The sequence below is a fragment of the Coloeus monedula genome, assembly GCF_965178545.1.
Source record: "Coloeus monedula genome assembly, chromosome: 3".
In the NCBI taxonomy this organism is placed as follows: Eukaryota; Metazoa; Chordata; class Aves; order Passeriformes; family Corvidae; genus Coloeus; species Coloeus monedula.
In genome coordinates, this window is record NC_138783.1 from 55084990 (window position 1) to 55101255 (window position 16266).

Here is a 16266-nt window from a genome sequence, read left to right on the forward strand (position 1 = left end):
AGCTTGCAGTGCTCCCTGATGCAGTTCCCACTCTCCTGAGGAAGAGGAAATCAATGCTCACAGGCTGAGGAAGAGGATCCCAGCCCTTTCCCAGGGCTTACAGGAGGCACAGTCTCACGTTGAGACAAATTCTTCAGGCAGAGCAGAGGGAGGCGCTGCAGCTCAGCAAACAGTACCGGGCCTGAAAGGAATGTGAGCATTCCTAAACACTCTGTAATGTTCCTAACAACCCAAAGCACTTAAAAATACACTTCAGTACTTACTGTCATATTAATTTATTAGCAGGAAGCATGTTTTGCTGTAAGGCAGACAATTAACAGAGAATTTCTGTAATTCTCTGTCAGGAGGCCAAATATTACTGATAGTTAATACCTGCAATTAAAATGATTGTTCTGAAATGAACAAAAGAATCTCAAAATGCATATGGAAATTTCATACAATCTATAAAATATGTAACTTTTACATTTCTTGAGTAAATAATTTGCAGTTTTTATGGAAGAAACAAATATCCTACAGTTGATTTGCAAAATAAGCACTGCAGGAGATGTCCAGTATTCTGTGTCTCTCCCTGGTAAGCAGACAAGCAGAACAGCACCTACAGAGTCCAGGCTGGGAGAGGAACCCCACTTGCATTGCTCCTGTTGGCCAAGATAAAGTCCCTACCTTGTAATTCCAGTAAAAATTAAAGAAGTAGGGTTATACTGAGAATCAGAGCCTACAGAAATTTTTGAGCCTCTGAAAGAATCTGCAGAATATAGTAAGACAGAAATAAAGCCAGGTTTCCAAGCCTTCAGCCTTACAAGCAATTCCAAGTTTCACAGAAAGTTTTGTTAAAAACTCCTCTTTTTAAAAAAAGTAATTAAAAGTAAAGGTAGACTCGTAACTCCTCCTGAAGGAGAGATTACCAGCAGCATTCACTGCACTGTAGTTATTTCATGTGTGTGATATTTGACTTAATTTACTTCTCTGTGTACCCAGGCCGCCTATGATGTTTCAGGGACTTTTCAATTTCAACTGTTCCTATGAAGATACAGATTTTACCGATTTGATACCAGCAAACGGATCACTATAAAACTTGAAGGGGCCTTAAACCTCACCCTGTTTTTCCTTGCTTCTACTTGAAGTAGAAGAGCACTGCCAATGGATTATGGAAACAAGGTTTCAGTGGGTGGAGTAGGGCAGACTTTTTATTCTCATTTGGACAGTGTACACTATCCAGTCACAGCCCTGCTATCCAGTTCCAAGCTTTCCCAAAACCTAAAAGAAACAAAAAGAACCTACAGGTGCATCTTAACACATGATTCCCCTTCCAGGATTTTAAGAAGAGCAGCAAAGACAAGATGCATGAAAGAACTGGGAAAGAGCTGTTTATATATCCTACCAGCAAGAGCAGAAAAAGATTTATGGTATTTGCACTTGAGAGCTCAGCAGAGGAGTGAACAGAAAGTCTTGGAACATCTGCTAAAACAAACAGTTAGAGGTCAGATTCAAAGCAGGAAACAGATGGGAATTAGGAGAGAGAACTCTCAAAAGATTCTGGGTGCAACTCCTTGTTCTGGTTACACATTACTTACCCCCTCTAAACTAGCAACAACACTAGGCTGCAGTTTCAGTAGCTGTTTCAATGTCACCCTTGTAGTGTAGTCATCCAAGAGACTGGCACCTGAAAAGATCTGGGCTATTCCACTGGTACAGATCATCCTATCTAAGAAACAACAGGACATTGGTGATTTACTAGCTTCTGTAGTCTAGGAGCCTGTTAGTGAAGGTTAACAAAACCTCAACGCTAGCAGTCTTCACATGTATGTAGGTGCCAGTGAGATGCATACAGCCAAATGCTTTTATGCCTGCCTCCAGAAATTGAGAAAAAGCAAAGCTAATCTTTGTGTTCATTAACTCAGATGGACTACACTTGAGGAAGCACACAGAGCAGCAAGGCAAGTACCACAAAACTGAACAGCTCTGCTGCTATGGTAGGAAGTGTATATGGGAGACAAGACTGGTCTCCAAGTCATTTACCTAGCAATGATTGCTATCCCAATGGTTTTGTGTTCTTCATACTGAGAAGCAGACTGAGAGGCAAAAGCCACTTCCAAGAACAGAGATAGTTGCTGGTGATTGTTTATCTACCATTTCCTAGAAGATTCCCTTGATGATTGTATTTGAAGAACTACAGCTTATTTCTGCCATTTGCTAGCCCAGAACTTATAAATCCATTCCCTTAATCCATATACTAAGCAAATAAGACACCATTTTATTATTACTCTGATCTACCACCAATAAACTTTCAGTATATTTTTTTAATGTGTTAAAAATGATCAGCCACCCAGTTACTTTCACAGAAAATACAAGCAGCATTTTTTCGCCAGGAGCTTCTAAATTAAAAAGACCTTCAGGTAACACTGTAAAACATTAAAGACATCATAAATAAACTTATTCTAAAATTCACTTTCCAAACAATAAATAAAACTCTTCCTTATTTGAAAGTGCAAACAGGCTGTATTATAAAAAGTACGAAGCAAGACTGCAGGAAGTGCTTAATTATTCAGTAATGACCAAGACACAGTTTCTTGCTTTGGTGCTGCTGGTCATCCAGCGATTTTGTTTTCTGGACCCCATCTAAAGAAAAAAACATGCATGGAACATTAATACAACAGCAAGTATAGCCTAATACTCAACATGGACAGGCACAGTGGAATACTGGGAGTGGGGAATGGGATGGAGATTGTCTTCTTCCCCTTACAGAAGAACATACAATAGTCATAGCAAAGAGGAGTACACTAAGGAACGAGAGGAACTTAAACCAGTTCAATATTGAAAATGGAGGCACATCACATTAAAGAAAACAGTTAGAGAAATGAGCCCTGTTAAAAGTTGTCAAAGTATGCCAGGACGAATCTGTCTCAAGCTGGGTCTAAAAACCATGAAGAGAGAGAGGGACAAACAAGCCCTAACATTTTTGCAGTGATCACTAGTGCCATAAACACTACTCTGAGCCCTTCCATGCCCCCCTTCCCCCAGCCCTTAAGGAAGTAGCTAACAAAGAGAGTTCTCCACTAATCTATCTCAGTACATGTTAGGAATTTGCTTGGAGTACATGGCTATTTGTGGGCCACAAAAACAACCTTCAGTCTTTTTTATGCTCCTGGCACGGTACTCAATGCATCTTTACACTGCATCTTCATGCTTGAGGCACAAAAATTATTTAGTTGCCATTTTCCATGTTGTTTTCCCCTCTGGATAAGTAACATTTTAAGGATTGGTAGCTGACAGTAGACGCCTATGGTAAGTCTCTTTTTGTAGCAAAAAAGGCTTCGAAGTAAGACTTATCTAAACTGTTTTGAGAAGATGACAGCTCCCTTGCTACAGAGGTGCATGTCAACAACGATTTTGTGACCTTTATATTATACATGTGCATATATATACACAAATGTAAAAGCACTGAAATGTTCTGCAGAACATACTTAAATGACTTGAAGGAGTCCAGTACAATTTCTCTTGAAAAATAATGGTACTCTTGATAGAACACAATATAAAAAGTCTTCATAGAACAAAATTTAAAACATGGTCAAGTAGTCTGAAATGATCTACATGCCAAACAGCATGTTGCTGACCTCCATAATAGCATTGCTAGATTTTGTAATGTGTGTCAATGCCAAGCATTTTGTTACAAGTCAGTTCACCTACAACAGTTAGTTATTACCTGTTACAGTTAACTCATCTATTCAAAAAACTCAGAAAAGTTTTCATAGCAAAATTTAACTCACTGAAATCAAGACTAATTAAGACTAAACAATCCCAGAGGGAATCAGGTTTGTTTAAAATGTGATCTCACTTATTGAGTTCAGTCATAAAATGAACTAATGAAAAAATACTTACTTTCCCTGGCTGTAGGGTCATGGAATTCAAGGGCATTCGTGTGCAATGGACTTAGTTGCCACTGGTAAAAGAAGAAGAAAACATTTACTTATTTCAGAAGACAGAATAAGGAGCAAAGGGAGAAAGAAAAAGTACCCTACAGGCCTTCACTGAAAGGCATGACTAGGGGTGAGGTGGGAAATGAAGGACTCCCTCTTGAACACACACTTGCTTTGAGGACAAATAACTATTAAGGCATGCAGACATGAACTCCCTTGAGAAGGGGGAATGAGGCTGCTCACACTGACAGTGCTGCAGTTTGTCATGGTGAGCGCCCTGACTGCAGGTGAACTTAGCCACATTCGAAACCCACTGCAGCTCTTTCAGGAGCTGCTGGAAGGGCCAACAAAATCACACAGTGACCTCCTGCATCAGCTGCCATGCTATGACAGGGGAGGCTTGGAGAGAACTTCACCATGTGAAGAGACCACCTCCAACAACAGCAAGTTAGAGGGAAATCTTCCATGTAGATACAGGAAACAGAGGGGCTTGGCCCCATCATCTGGCACACGGCACAGCACTACTCCCCAGAATTGTGACGGAGCAACCTCTCAATTCCACTCACCTGACTAAACAGCACAGCGCTCCTCTATGCTGGCTGTAGATGACTGCTCACTCCACTCTCCCATCAATGCTGCCCCCAGTTTTTAGAGTACAGTATATATAGACACTTACTGTGAATTTGCTTACACCCTCAAGTTCACCAAACTTCATATAGGATATGTCTGCTTTCTTTTTTCCAGCATCAACATCTCCTGCATAGATCTGCTTGATACCAGCTCCTTTAATTAAAGGAACACATTCATCACATGGACATTTTGTGACAAATATCATGCTTCTCTCATCTGGCTTTATTTCTCGACACCTACAAGCAGTCAGAAAACAGAATTTCAGAGTTTGTATCTTGATAGTTTTGAATTGTGACAAATTTGATACCTCAAAAAGCAAGCAAAGAAGTGGTATTTACTCTCAGAATCAATTTATTCCTAATCAAGTGCACAAGTACACAATGGAATCTGGTTTGGTTTCACTATCTGGGAGCAACACCCATCCCATGTCTCCACACCTATTATTGTTGGAAGCTTTATCAACTGCCACCCTTCCGCATTACAGGTTATAGCATGGTCTAGCAAGAAGCAGAGCCAGTGGCTTGTATCTGAAGGATAACTGAAGGAGCCAATATCCTTTAAAACCCAGGTTCTTACAAGAAATCTGAGGAAACCCCAGGAGCTGACTGTGTCCATACACATCCAACTTCTACATCACAGGCATAAAAAATACTGCGATTGCAATCCACAGTTCATCACAGAGACATCACACATTGTCCAAGTTTTGGCTGGGATACAATTAATTTCTTCTCAGCAGCTCGTGCAGTGCTGTCTTTTGGATTTAGTATGAGAATAATGTTGAAAACACATTTAGTTATTGCTAAGTAGTGCTTACTCTGAATCAAGTGCTTTGATTCATAGTCTGGCATATTCTGGCAGTGAGGAGCTGCACAAGAAGCGGGAAGAGTGACCCAAACTGGCCAAAAAGATATTCCTCCATGCTAAAGAGTGTCACACCCAGTATATTAACTGAGGGAGTTACCTGGAAGAGACATTGATCAGAGTTCAGGGATGGAGTCTGGCATTGATCAGTGGGTGGTGTGCAATTGTATTGTGAATTACTTGTTTTTACCTTGGGTTTCCTATTTATTATTATTTACTATTATTAATAAATTCTAATTTGTTTCCATTACTAAACAGTCCTTGTCTCAACCTGCAAGTTTTACTTTTGATTCTTCTCCCCATTCCAGCAGGGCAGGGGGGTGAGCGAGAGGCTGCCTGGTGTGTACTTCCCAGCTGGGTTTAAACCACATTCATTGTCATGGAGCTGTTTCCAAACCATCTCATTCTTCTCAGTGGTAAAAATAAATCCATTACCTGAATGTCAGGGCGTTCTGCTCCGCATGGATAATGTATCTGAACTTTCTGATTTCCCGATCTTTTTGCTTATCATCCATGTGTGGAAAATCAGCATATTCAGATCCAACAGGAAAGGCATTGTAACCACAGCCTACAAAATACATGGCTCCTGTTCCATCACAGCCTCTCTGCAACAGTAAACAAAGCATCACATTTGGAGGTATTTAAACTGAGTTCTTAGTCAAAGTGCTGTGCAATGTATACTTTTGTATGATCAGACAGTTCAGCACTTGCCAACTGCTCAATAACTGTATGGAGCTTTTCCACTGAGCCCTGTAGGAGCCACACAAGCAAAGTGTAACGCTTCAGTTACCTGCACCAGGCTTTCGAGGCTTTCCTTTTGGCAAGTAATACTGACAAGTAATAGGGACAAGAAGTCTGAAGGATTTATTCCTTAACAATGTACACAATTAAAGACAGCTGGAGTTCATGCCTGATGTGCCAGATCATGTTTTGCCATCTCTCAATAGACCCGGTGACCAGTGGGCTGATAAGAGGCAATCGGTGATTGAAATCAGAAAAAGAAACAAAACCGCAATCAGCAGCTGATGACTGAAGTGTTAAAAACAAATGAAGAGTATATTGCAGCTGCATGAAGAATGAGGCTTCCTGGGATTGGTAACATGCATAAGCAGAGATATGAATGAAAACTTTCTGTTTGGATGGGAAAAAGCACTGTAACAATATTAGTAGAAAAATACCACTTTGATCCAAAAAGGAATGTGCTAAAGCCCGTACAGCATTTCAACTGCAACAAGAAGCTGCAGGAGATTGTCAGGCTATAATTGCACTGAGACCTCTCCTAAAAAGATCTGCAAAGAGGGACCATGCAGGACACATGCTGCCTGATCAGCAGCTGTGGCAAAACCTTGTAGCCAGGATATCTGGAATAACTGACAACGACTAGGGAAGCAGGCGTACTGAAAATCCAGACGGAAAGACTGTCATAGTTACTAAAATCATTTATACTTCCCCTTCATCTTAAAGCATAACAATGAACCAGTCACTAATGTAGTTACTAAACCTGTGTGTGTATGAAAAACAGGACTGTATAAACTTCAAGGAAAATAACAAGCTCAAAGCCAGTGTATGAATTGTGAGTGCAAGAAAAAGTAACTTTTTTCAATACTTACTGATTTTTCTTCTGCCCAAATAATAGCTCCAACTCCCGTTTTATGATCCTCTAAAATACATAACATTTTAGGAGTAAATAACAAATAAAGCAGTTCTGAGTTACCTATACATTAACATATGACTTCCTAGAGTAAGGAATAACAGTTATTGCTGCTTTGTGGACAGGAGGGAAGAAATGCAGAAAGATTAAAAGCTTTGAAATCATGTGAGTCTACTGTAAAAGCTGGTTGTGCTCTAACTGCAAGGCAGTCATTCTAAGGCTTTACTGTGTACATTTGTTCACGAATGCAACAAAGCAACCAACACATAGCTAAGAAAATGTGTGCAAAGAATATGTGTGGATAGGTTCATACTACTTAATGACTTAATTTCTGCCATTCTTTAAGTTTATGGTTCTGTGGTCTGAAATCCTATCAAAATGAGTTCTGTTTTACACCCAATTCAGAGACAAAATATTAACAATTAGATTTTGGGGGTGAATTCTATTACTACCATAGAAAAACTGGTACAGAGCTTTCATTATGTGACTTGGATGGTTTTTATGGAACTTGAAAATCTTCCCCAGTAGCTATTGATGAGAATCTTGACCAGTTAAAACAGCGCATATCAAGGAGAAAAAAATGTTTCAGGCTTCCATTGATTAATATTGCAGAACACACTGCTTCCATTACTTGTTTCCATCATCCTTAATATCACTACAATATGCAACCACTCAAAGAGGGTCTTTGGGGTCATCCTGGCAAAGATGTATTTTATCAAAGCTGACTACATTTATATTCTGCATATTTATTAGTCACTGATGAAGTGAGCAAGATGATAATGACTGATTAAGCCAGCATAGAAAACATCCTATATTCTTGCTCCCTTTATATCCACCTATATAATAGTGTAAAGCATCTAAATATGTGTGTGTGAGCTGCTATTTATTTTAATTTCATTACAGTGTAATAAGAGTTGGCTCAAAAACCAGACCTGAGTCCAGGCTGAATATTACATTATTTATCTGAATACTACAGATAAACCTGAACTTTGCTGCCCCAAGAATGAGTACTCAAGCTTGGTCATTCCATCTTGTTCTGTATAACAGCAGCTGTGCAAAGAACTCATAACTGGTTCCATGAAACTCCTGAATTACATCTAAAAAATGTGATCTCCTCTGCAATTTTTGGAGACAAAATTTGCTGAGGGTACCTGACTTAATAGGTTGGGTCTAGATGTGCGTGTTGGGGGATGAGTTTTGGTTTAAGCTTTATATATGTACTATTTATTTGTTTCAATGGTTTAAAAAAAGCAACTATCACATCTAGAGTACAAAAACATCACTGAGGAGTACCATCAAGTTTGAAGTCTTCATATTCTGTTCTCTGGAAAAACTTAGCAGTCTCCTGCATCGGTACCCAGAGAGAATAAAGTAGGTAACAGAATTCATCTCTGTCAAGAGAAAGTCAATAACTATCCTTCCACCTCAGGAGCCTGGACATAAAACTCCAGCATCTTCGCAAAGAAAACCCCCATCAGATATATAAGCACTTCCACTAATAAGATTAGAGCTAGGAGACATGATATAACTGTACTTAATGTCCTACTGAAGGATATTATTTCACTGCTTTTTTCTGAAGTGTACATAATCTGCTTGAAATATTGACATTTATTGGATAACAGAAGCACCTTGTGAGACCTTAGTAAAAAGAGCCTCAGAGCAGCTTGAAGAATTTAAATGTCGTTCTGTTCTATTTTCACTAGGGTGTTGGACACGTTGGCAGGGCAGGGCTTGCCAGCACTGTATGTGAAATACCTGCACCAATTTCCTCATGGAAAGCTTTCACACACAATACTGTGTGTCCCTGGGGAGTCTTTACTATTACTGCTGCACTTGTTTCACACATGTAGGAATGGAATCAAGCAGCTTGCTCAAGCAAGCGTGTGGAAGAATAAGACAGAAATCAGGAAATCGCTCTAGTGGTGAGACCCCACTCCTCCTGCGCTCTGGTAACAACTCACCTGTCCGATACGCAAGCAGCCTGGCCTGTATCATACAGTGCCTTGCCACGTCCTGGGGCAAACACTGATCGTCTGCTTCATTTGTTTGTTGTGATCCACTCTTGTAAAATCCAAAGTATCCATAGACAGGGACACTGGCAGCCACTGATGCCAAGACCAAGACAAGATCTTTCATATTTTGCCTAAGGTTACTGAAGTACGGGTTTTCACAGAGGTTCTCCAGTCCCATTGTCATCAATATTTGCTTGTGCATTTCCTCATTTGAAATTAGAAATAAACTTTCATACTCTTTTATTCTCTCTTGCCTACATGCAGTATAAAAGTCAGTATTACAGTCAGGCTGTGATTTTGCTATTTTCTGAATAAAATCAAACTTGGTGGAAGTTTCTTCAATAAACTGCACCATGTAGCACACCAAAGGCTGAAGCAGCACACACACACGGGCACGACTGTTTGACTTCAGTCTTTCCACTGCTTTGGCATCCAGCTTTGCATCCTCAGTGCTTGTTGGATTGGATACCTCGTTCTGCAAGCTGATTTCAGGATCTGCAGGCCAGTAAGAAATCCTGTTCACCCCGGCTGGAAGAGAAGATAATGCAGCAAAAGAAACTGTGCAAGTTCAGTGGAACATAAACCTCATATCCAACACACTATTGCCTAACCCAGGTTTTACTTCTTTGAGGCCCCAAGTGCTGCTTAAGGGGTGTCCAGACAACAAAAATGCTGGTAGATACAAGTATCAAGCATTATCCAATTTATTAGTCAGACTACAGACAAAATTTGAGTTTCCCAAGTTCTCAGATCTTTGTGACAGCCTAATTTTGCATCTTACATCAAACAGATAAATTAGCAACACACGAAAGAAGTTAGCACTGATAGACATTGCTGCTGAGATTAAAAATCAGTATTTGCAGAAGGGCTGTACCAGCAGATCCCATTTCAGGAAGTGAATAATCTGGTTTGTCTTCATCTCCCTTGGGAAAAGGAAACCCTTAAGTACTCCCTGTGATTTCTGCATAAAAATCCACTCCTCCCTGGTGCCAGTGACAAGCAATGGGAAGCAAGGAAAAATTCAGCAATCTAGGCCTAGTCATCAGGCTTAAGGTTGTCCTGGCAGAGTGCAAGAGGACTGTCAGAATCTGAGCAGTGCATTCCAGCTGAGAGACAAACACCAGCAGTGATAATGGTTGCACATAACAGAGAAACATGGTCTAGGTAGCAAACCCCAGTTTCTTGACCATCAGCTCCAGGAAATGTACGTTCACCCTTATGGAAAACATCAATGCAGGCTACACAAGCTAGGGATTAGCATTCACAGCTGAGACAGCCCAAAGAGAAAAGAGGCTTTCTGTTTTCAACCACAAGCATTACATTTACTCCTACTCTACTACAGTCATTGCTTACCATTTACAATCATTTTTAAACAAGTTGAGCATGGTTTTCTGGAAAAATAAAGATCACAGTTTTTAAGTCTTGATCCGTGTTTAATGAGTGCAATCTGGCCAGCATGCAAGTCTGTACTGGAGCAATGCAGACCAACAATCTTCATATTTTTCACCACAACTAGACCACTCTTCTTCACCTACAGAAAAAGGCATCATTATTATTTTACTTTTTTCCAGCACTGAATCCATAAAGACATTACAGCTCTTCCTTGGATAACAGTAACCAACCAGCAGCAGACCATAGAGCTCTTCAGTACAAATGAATCATTAAACAATCTGCACTTTCCTAAGCATTTTGTTTTCACATGTGCCTGTTAATATCAGGGTGCTGTGTCTCTGTCAAACTCCAAAGAGGGACTTGTCACAAATTCCTGATTTTTTTCTGGTCATTGCTTTGCCTGTAACAAAATCCAGAAGCAGCACAGAAAATTCTGTCAATTATAGCTGAAACCTCCTCTGAATCAGACATCTGGAAATGCTCGTGAATTTAATTTCTGTCTTAAGCTTGACCATCCTGGGAGCCAGTATCTTCTTTAGCTTTATTTCTGTCTCTTCATTTATGTAATGAATCCTGGTTCTAAAGAATCTTCCATGGGAGAAGTCTGCATACCACAGACGAGAGCTGTTACAGCTGGATTCCCATGTATTGTGAGGAAACTGGATACAAGCTAGTTTGATAAAGCTGGTGAAACAGACCTCATTATGCAATCCAGCTGCTACTGAACACTGTTGCCTTAGATCTGTAAATTATTCAATTGCTTTGTGGTTACAGAAACGAGACTTTATTAAAGCTCTAGATACAAGCCAAGTACCATTTCTAACTGAATTACTAAATTTCAAATTGCTTTTGAAGGCTGTAGGTGCTGCTCATCTATCCCTCTTTTGGATCTAGCCTGGGACATACCCAGCTCTGAAAATGAGGCCTAATTGTCACTCAGATTATTTTCCTGTCTTTTCTTGCGCTGGCTGATACATGTGCTATGGATCTTAGCACATGGGTATGCTCTGCACAAGGCAATAATCATTTAAAGAGCACAGTAACAACTCTGATCACAAAAGGAAACATCCTGTTCCAGGTCAGTCTGAAAATGCCTCTTGACTTTGAAGAGTAACTGGCTACTGTTTAAAAGACCCACTCTCAAGGGCAGTTTCTTTTCCTTGTCACTAAAGCAGTTACCTACAAGTTCTTCATCAGTAAACATTTCAAGTAGTTGTGTGCACCTCCACTGTATAAAAAACTCATCTACAGTCATGAACATTGTAACTCTAAGAGTCTCTCTACACCAACAACCACATTGACTTTACACTCATGGTATACACCACGCCTCTTCTGTCATGCTCTTTAAAACGTCTGCCATTTTTTTGGGCTTGCTTCACCTCTTGGGGTATATACCTTGCCTTTCAAAGTTTTTCAGAAATAGCATGCTATTTAGCCATTTAGTGTTTTTCTCCCACCACTGGATTTTTTTCTACTTTTAAGAAATATTTGAAAAAAGTTTATTACATTTGGTTGGTTTTGTTTTTTACATCTTGACTATGTGTCATCTAAAGAGCAGTTGGGTTAAATTTACTGAAGGAGCTCTTCAGAAAGACCAATTAACAGTAAGCACAGACATTTTACCTGGGATTTTTTCTGTTGCTCAGCCGAGGGAAAGAGCTCCATCCAGAGACTTAATAAAGTAAAAAGATTGACCTTAGAAAGTCTTGGCATTTGACCTGTTTTGAAGAAAAAGAAGAAATATTTATTAGAGAATATTTATAAAGAAACTCCACACTGTTGAACATTATTTTTCAAGCCTTCTACACTGCAGCTGCTACAGAAGCTGGTTCATCAACCCCTTCGGCTCTTTCAGCTGCTAAATCCACACTGTCCTTTTCAGAGCAGTCATTGCCAACTCAGGATACTCACATCTGGGTGCAAAGATCAGATTTGTGCAACAAGAGGAAGTGGTGAAACTTTCACCGAAATTCAGTGAGTTAGTTCGACTCAGAGGTGTAGAGCAGAAATCGCAGATTAGATCATCAGACCCCACATAACTTAATGTGCTCAAACGATTCACAGATGGTCACTGAAATCTGAGACAGCTTCTGATTCAGCTTCAGGCTCACCACAGAAGAGGGCAAAAATTTCCAGGCACATACCATGATCTTACACTGATGCCCACAGGAAGAGTGGACGAGTCATCATGAAACCTTCCAGTTATATCGATACTGGAGATCCTGCTTCTGGATTCTGACAGTCTGCTTAGATTTTGGTTAGGTTTGTAAAAAAATTTAAATGTTTTGCTCAGGCCGTCACTTCTGACAAAATACCCAAATGCAAAAAATCCCTTCTTGAAGCACCACCTTGTGCTGTGCTTCTATTCAAAATCTGGATGTTGGACCGTGAGGGCCAGTGCTCAGCATTACTGAGTGTCCCACAGAGGAAAAAAGAGGAAGTACTGCACTGGTCGATAAAGCTTGCACTGCTCCACATGTAAAGCTATCTTGCCTCACACTTGGCAAGAAGTTAATTAAGTCTTTGAAAAACCTCCAGTCCCTGTTTCAGGGGTGCTTACAGAGAGCTGCAATGAACACGTATTCCTCTGCAGGTCTCACATGTGCTGTCTGACAATAGCATTATTTCTGTTTCTATCTTTTCCCACAAATGTTACTGGTTTTGCGAAGGAGGAAATGGCAGTGGCAAGAATGGAACAGACTAGAGATAAACATTCTTTAAGTAGTTCCAGCAGCTTGGAAGAGACATAATCAGATACTAAGATGACCTGGCTGGGGGAGAGGGTTAGTTTAATGGCATGTCGGTGAACCCAAACAATTAGGACAGCAGATAAACATATGCAATCCATGACTGAAATACCATTTTCAGACGGTATTTTAGCAGCTTTTTTCACACATAAGTGTGGTTTGGGAAAGCAAAGATAGGCCTGTCAGCAGCATTATCCGATGTCACATTGTGCACTACTCCTTAGGCTGCCAAGCTCTGCTACCCCACAAGCACTGCAAGGGGTACCTGGTTAGCACAGTCAGATACCTGCACTGGAAATGTACATGGCAAGCAGCACACACAAAGATCTGTTGTCACTTGAACTAAAAACCAACTGTAAAAGTAAGTCTACAAGCCACATCTAAAGAAGCAGGATCTGTTTTCTTAAATGGGCATTTGAGCTCATTCTCATTAGAACCCCTGTTTACTCCTGTCATAGCACACACACGTACAGTTCCCAAGTGGCAAGTTAAAACAAACAGTGCAAGTTATACCAATGCACACACACACACCTTCGTGTTTTCTAGAATGGACTACAATTTGGCACACAGAGTAGACTTAAAACTGCATGCACCACATAAAAGTTTTAATTACTCTTTGTTTTCTTGCACCTAACCCAAATGTGACCTGTCAAACACATGGGAAACAAACTGAAGAACATCCTGACATGAACTTATAATGAGAAGCAGGAGAATATTATGAAGAAAAAGGAAAGACCTTTAGTTACAGTTATCCTATCTATGCGTTTGCATTTTCACTCACTCAGGTAGTTAAACACTCCCTTAAGTTCAACAGGGTGAAGAGAAGGCTGATTAAAGTGGACTGGAAAAAAGGCAGAAGATGTCTTACGGAATTAAAAGCAACTACAGAAGACTGGGGAAGTAAAGGAATCCGGCTCTCTGCTACTGAGAGCAAAGCCACAAATAAAAGGAGTGCTCTTTCCAGGTGCATCAGGCCTACTTCACACAAAGGTATGATTTTATTCCTCCTGGTTATGGATCTTGCTTCAGTGAGGCGAGGCATGCTCCAGGGAAAGCGTGCTATGAAGGCTCGCGCAAAAAACCCTGCTGCTCCTGCACCCTGCACCTGGAAGCAAAAAAGAGCAAGGCACTGCCTAGCCGGACATGGCTCAGATCCAGGATTATGTCCTGGCTGTAATGTGGGAGTTCCTAGTCCAAAGTCTGAAAGGCTTATAACAAGTGCTTGACACCAAGGAGGAAGCTACCAGTGACAACACTCTGCTGCCTGGGAAAAGGAAACTATAACCCATTTTCAGACTTAATCGATTTTGCTTGCTTGGAAGCAGGATTTCCATAAAACCAGGATGAAACAAAACTCATATGCCCTTCCAGGAGACCTGGCAGCCCTGCCATGGTGCTCAGTCTGAGAACCATATATACAACACACCACTGCCTTGGGACCACAGCACGGGGAACTGTGGAATCCATCAGCATCCGCTTCACCTGGGCAACCCCAGCCCTGTGAGAAAGTTGTTCTCTACCAAACCCATACCATGGGCCTGCTGTGGGGTTAGTAGGAACACCCCTCAGAAGGCGAGCATTTTCCTGCACATTGCATTGTATGCACATTAAATACACGTGGTATAGGGCTGGAAAAAGAAATCGCTGTAATGGGATGGGAGAGGGGAGCAAAACACAACCTTATGTTATCAAAAGGCCCTTATGGAGAAGGGCGCTGTCGAGCAGGGGTGGGGGAGGAAGGAAGAGATAATTTTTTTTTAATTACTTTTTTATTGGATGTATAGATATATGCTTACAGATACTATACACAGAAGTATATATATACTTTTTATATATATATATATACACTGTATAGCATATATATATACACACACTATATAATATACACACACTATATAGTATAAAGTGTGCATATATATAAAGTATCTACATATTTACATACTATTGATATACTATATTTTTATATATGAAAGTATACTTACATGTAAGTATATATATGCTTTATATATACACACACTTACACATTCATATATATATAGCTACATATATATATGTAGCTATATATATATATATATATATATATATATATATATATATATATATACACTTTATCGCACTGTCTGTGAGGGACAGGAGTACTCTCTGAAGCATCACCGGAGGAGGGGGAAGGCGCGGGTTCTCTGAACAGCCCCGGGAAGAGGCGGGAAGAGCCCCCTGAGGAGAGGACAGACCGGGTGGGCCCTGGAAGGACGCGGTGGGTGAGGCCAGACCCGCGAGGGGCCGGCCAGTGCACACCCCCCTCACCCGCACCCGGCCCGCCCGGCCGTCAGCGCGGCGGGGCCGCGGCTCCCTCACGGCGGGGAAGGCCCCGGCCCGCCCTCCCACCCCCACCCCCGCAGCCCGGCTCACCGGCCATGCTGTCGGTCTGCGTGCTCGCCGCTTTCACCCGCGACCCCCCGGCCGCCGCCGCCACCTCCTCCGCGCCGTGCATGGGTGCCGGTGCCGCCGGGAGCCCCCCGCCGCCGGCCCCGCACCGCCCCCAGGGCGGCCCCGCCCCCATGGCCGCCCGCTCCTCCCCGGGGCGGGGCCGGTCGCAGGGCAACGGCCGCTGACGGGCGGGCGCCTCGACCAATGGGAAGCGCGAGAGGGCGAGGGGGCGGGGCTTGCTGGGGCGGGGCGGTGGCTCCCCGGGGAGGCGCTCTCCGTAGCGGGAAGTTGACGGGGGAGCGCGGGGTTGCGGCGACCCGCAAAGATCAACCAGTCCAACTCCTGGTCCTGCACAGAACCATCCCCTGAGAGCGTTGTCCAAACGCTTCTTGAACTCTGTCAGGTTCCAGTGCCCAACCACCCTCTGGGCAAAGAGCCTTTTTCTAGTATACAAACTAAACCTCCCCTGACACAACCTGAGGGCATTCCTTCGGGTCCTGTCACTGGTCACCACAGAGAAGAAATCGGTGCCTGCCTCTCTTCTTCCCCTCACGAGGGAGTTGTAATTGCAATGAGGTCTCCCCTCAATCCCCTCTAGGCTGGAGACCAAGTGACCTCAGCTGCTCCTC

The 16266-nt window shown here is 41.9% G+C and overlaps 1 protein-coding gene across 2 annotated transcripts; it reads right to left on the reverse strand.

Moving 5' to 3' along the window:
* Nucleotides 1–259: 259 nt before the first annotated feature.
* On the reverse strand, nt 260–15714 carry CDADC1 (cytidine and dCMP deaminase domain containing 1). Of its 2 annotated transcripts, none has more exons than XM_082278254.1 (9): nt 15620–15714; nt 12087–12181; nt 10425–10602; nt 9021–9599; nt 7019–7068; nt 5844–6013; nt 4594–4783; nt 3880–3940; nt 260–2619 (listed from the first exon to the last, which is right to left on the reverse strand). In XM_082278254.1, the coding sequence occupies exons 1-9, from the start codon at nt 15699–15701 to the stop codon at nt 2546–2548; spliced, it is 1479 nt and encodes a 492-aa protein (XP_082134380.1). In that variant the 5' UTR covers nt 15702–15714; the 3' UTR covers nt 260–2545. The 2 variants fall into 2 exon arrangements, with proteins under 2 accessions (XP_082134380.1, XP_082134379.1); XM_082278253.1 differs by having other exon boundaries at nt 9021–9629.
* Nucleotides 15715–16266: the final 552 nt, after the last annotated feature.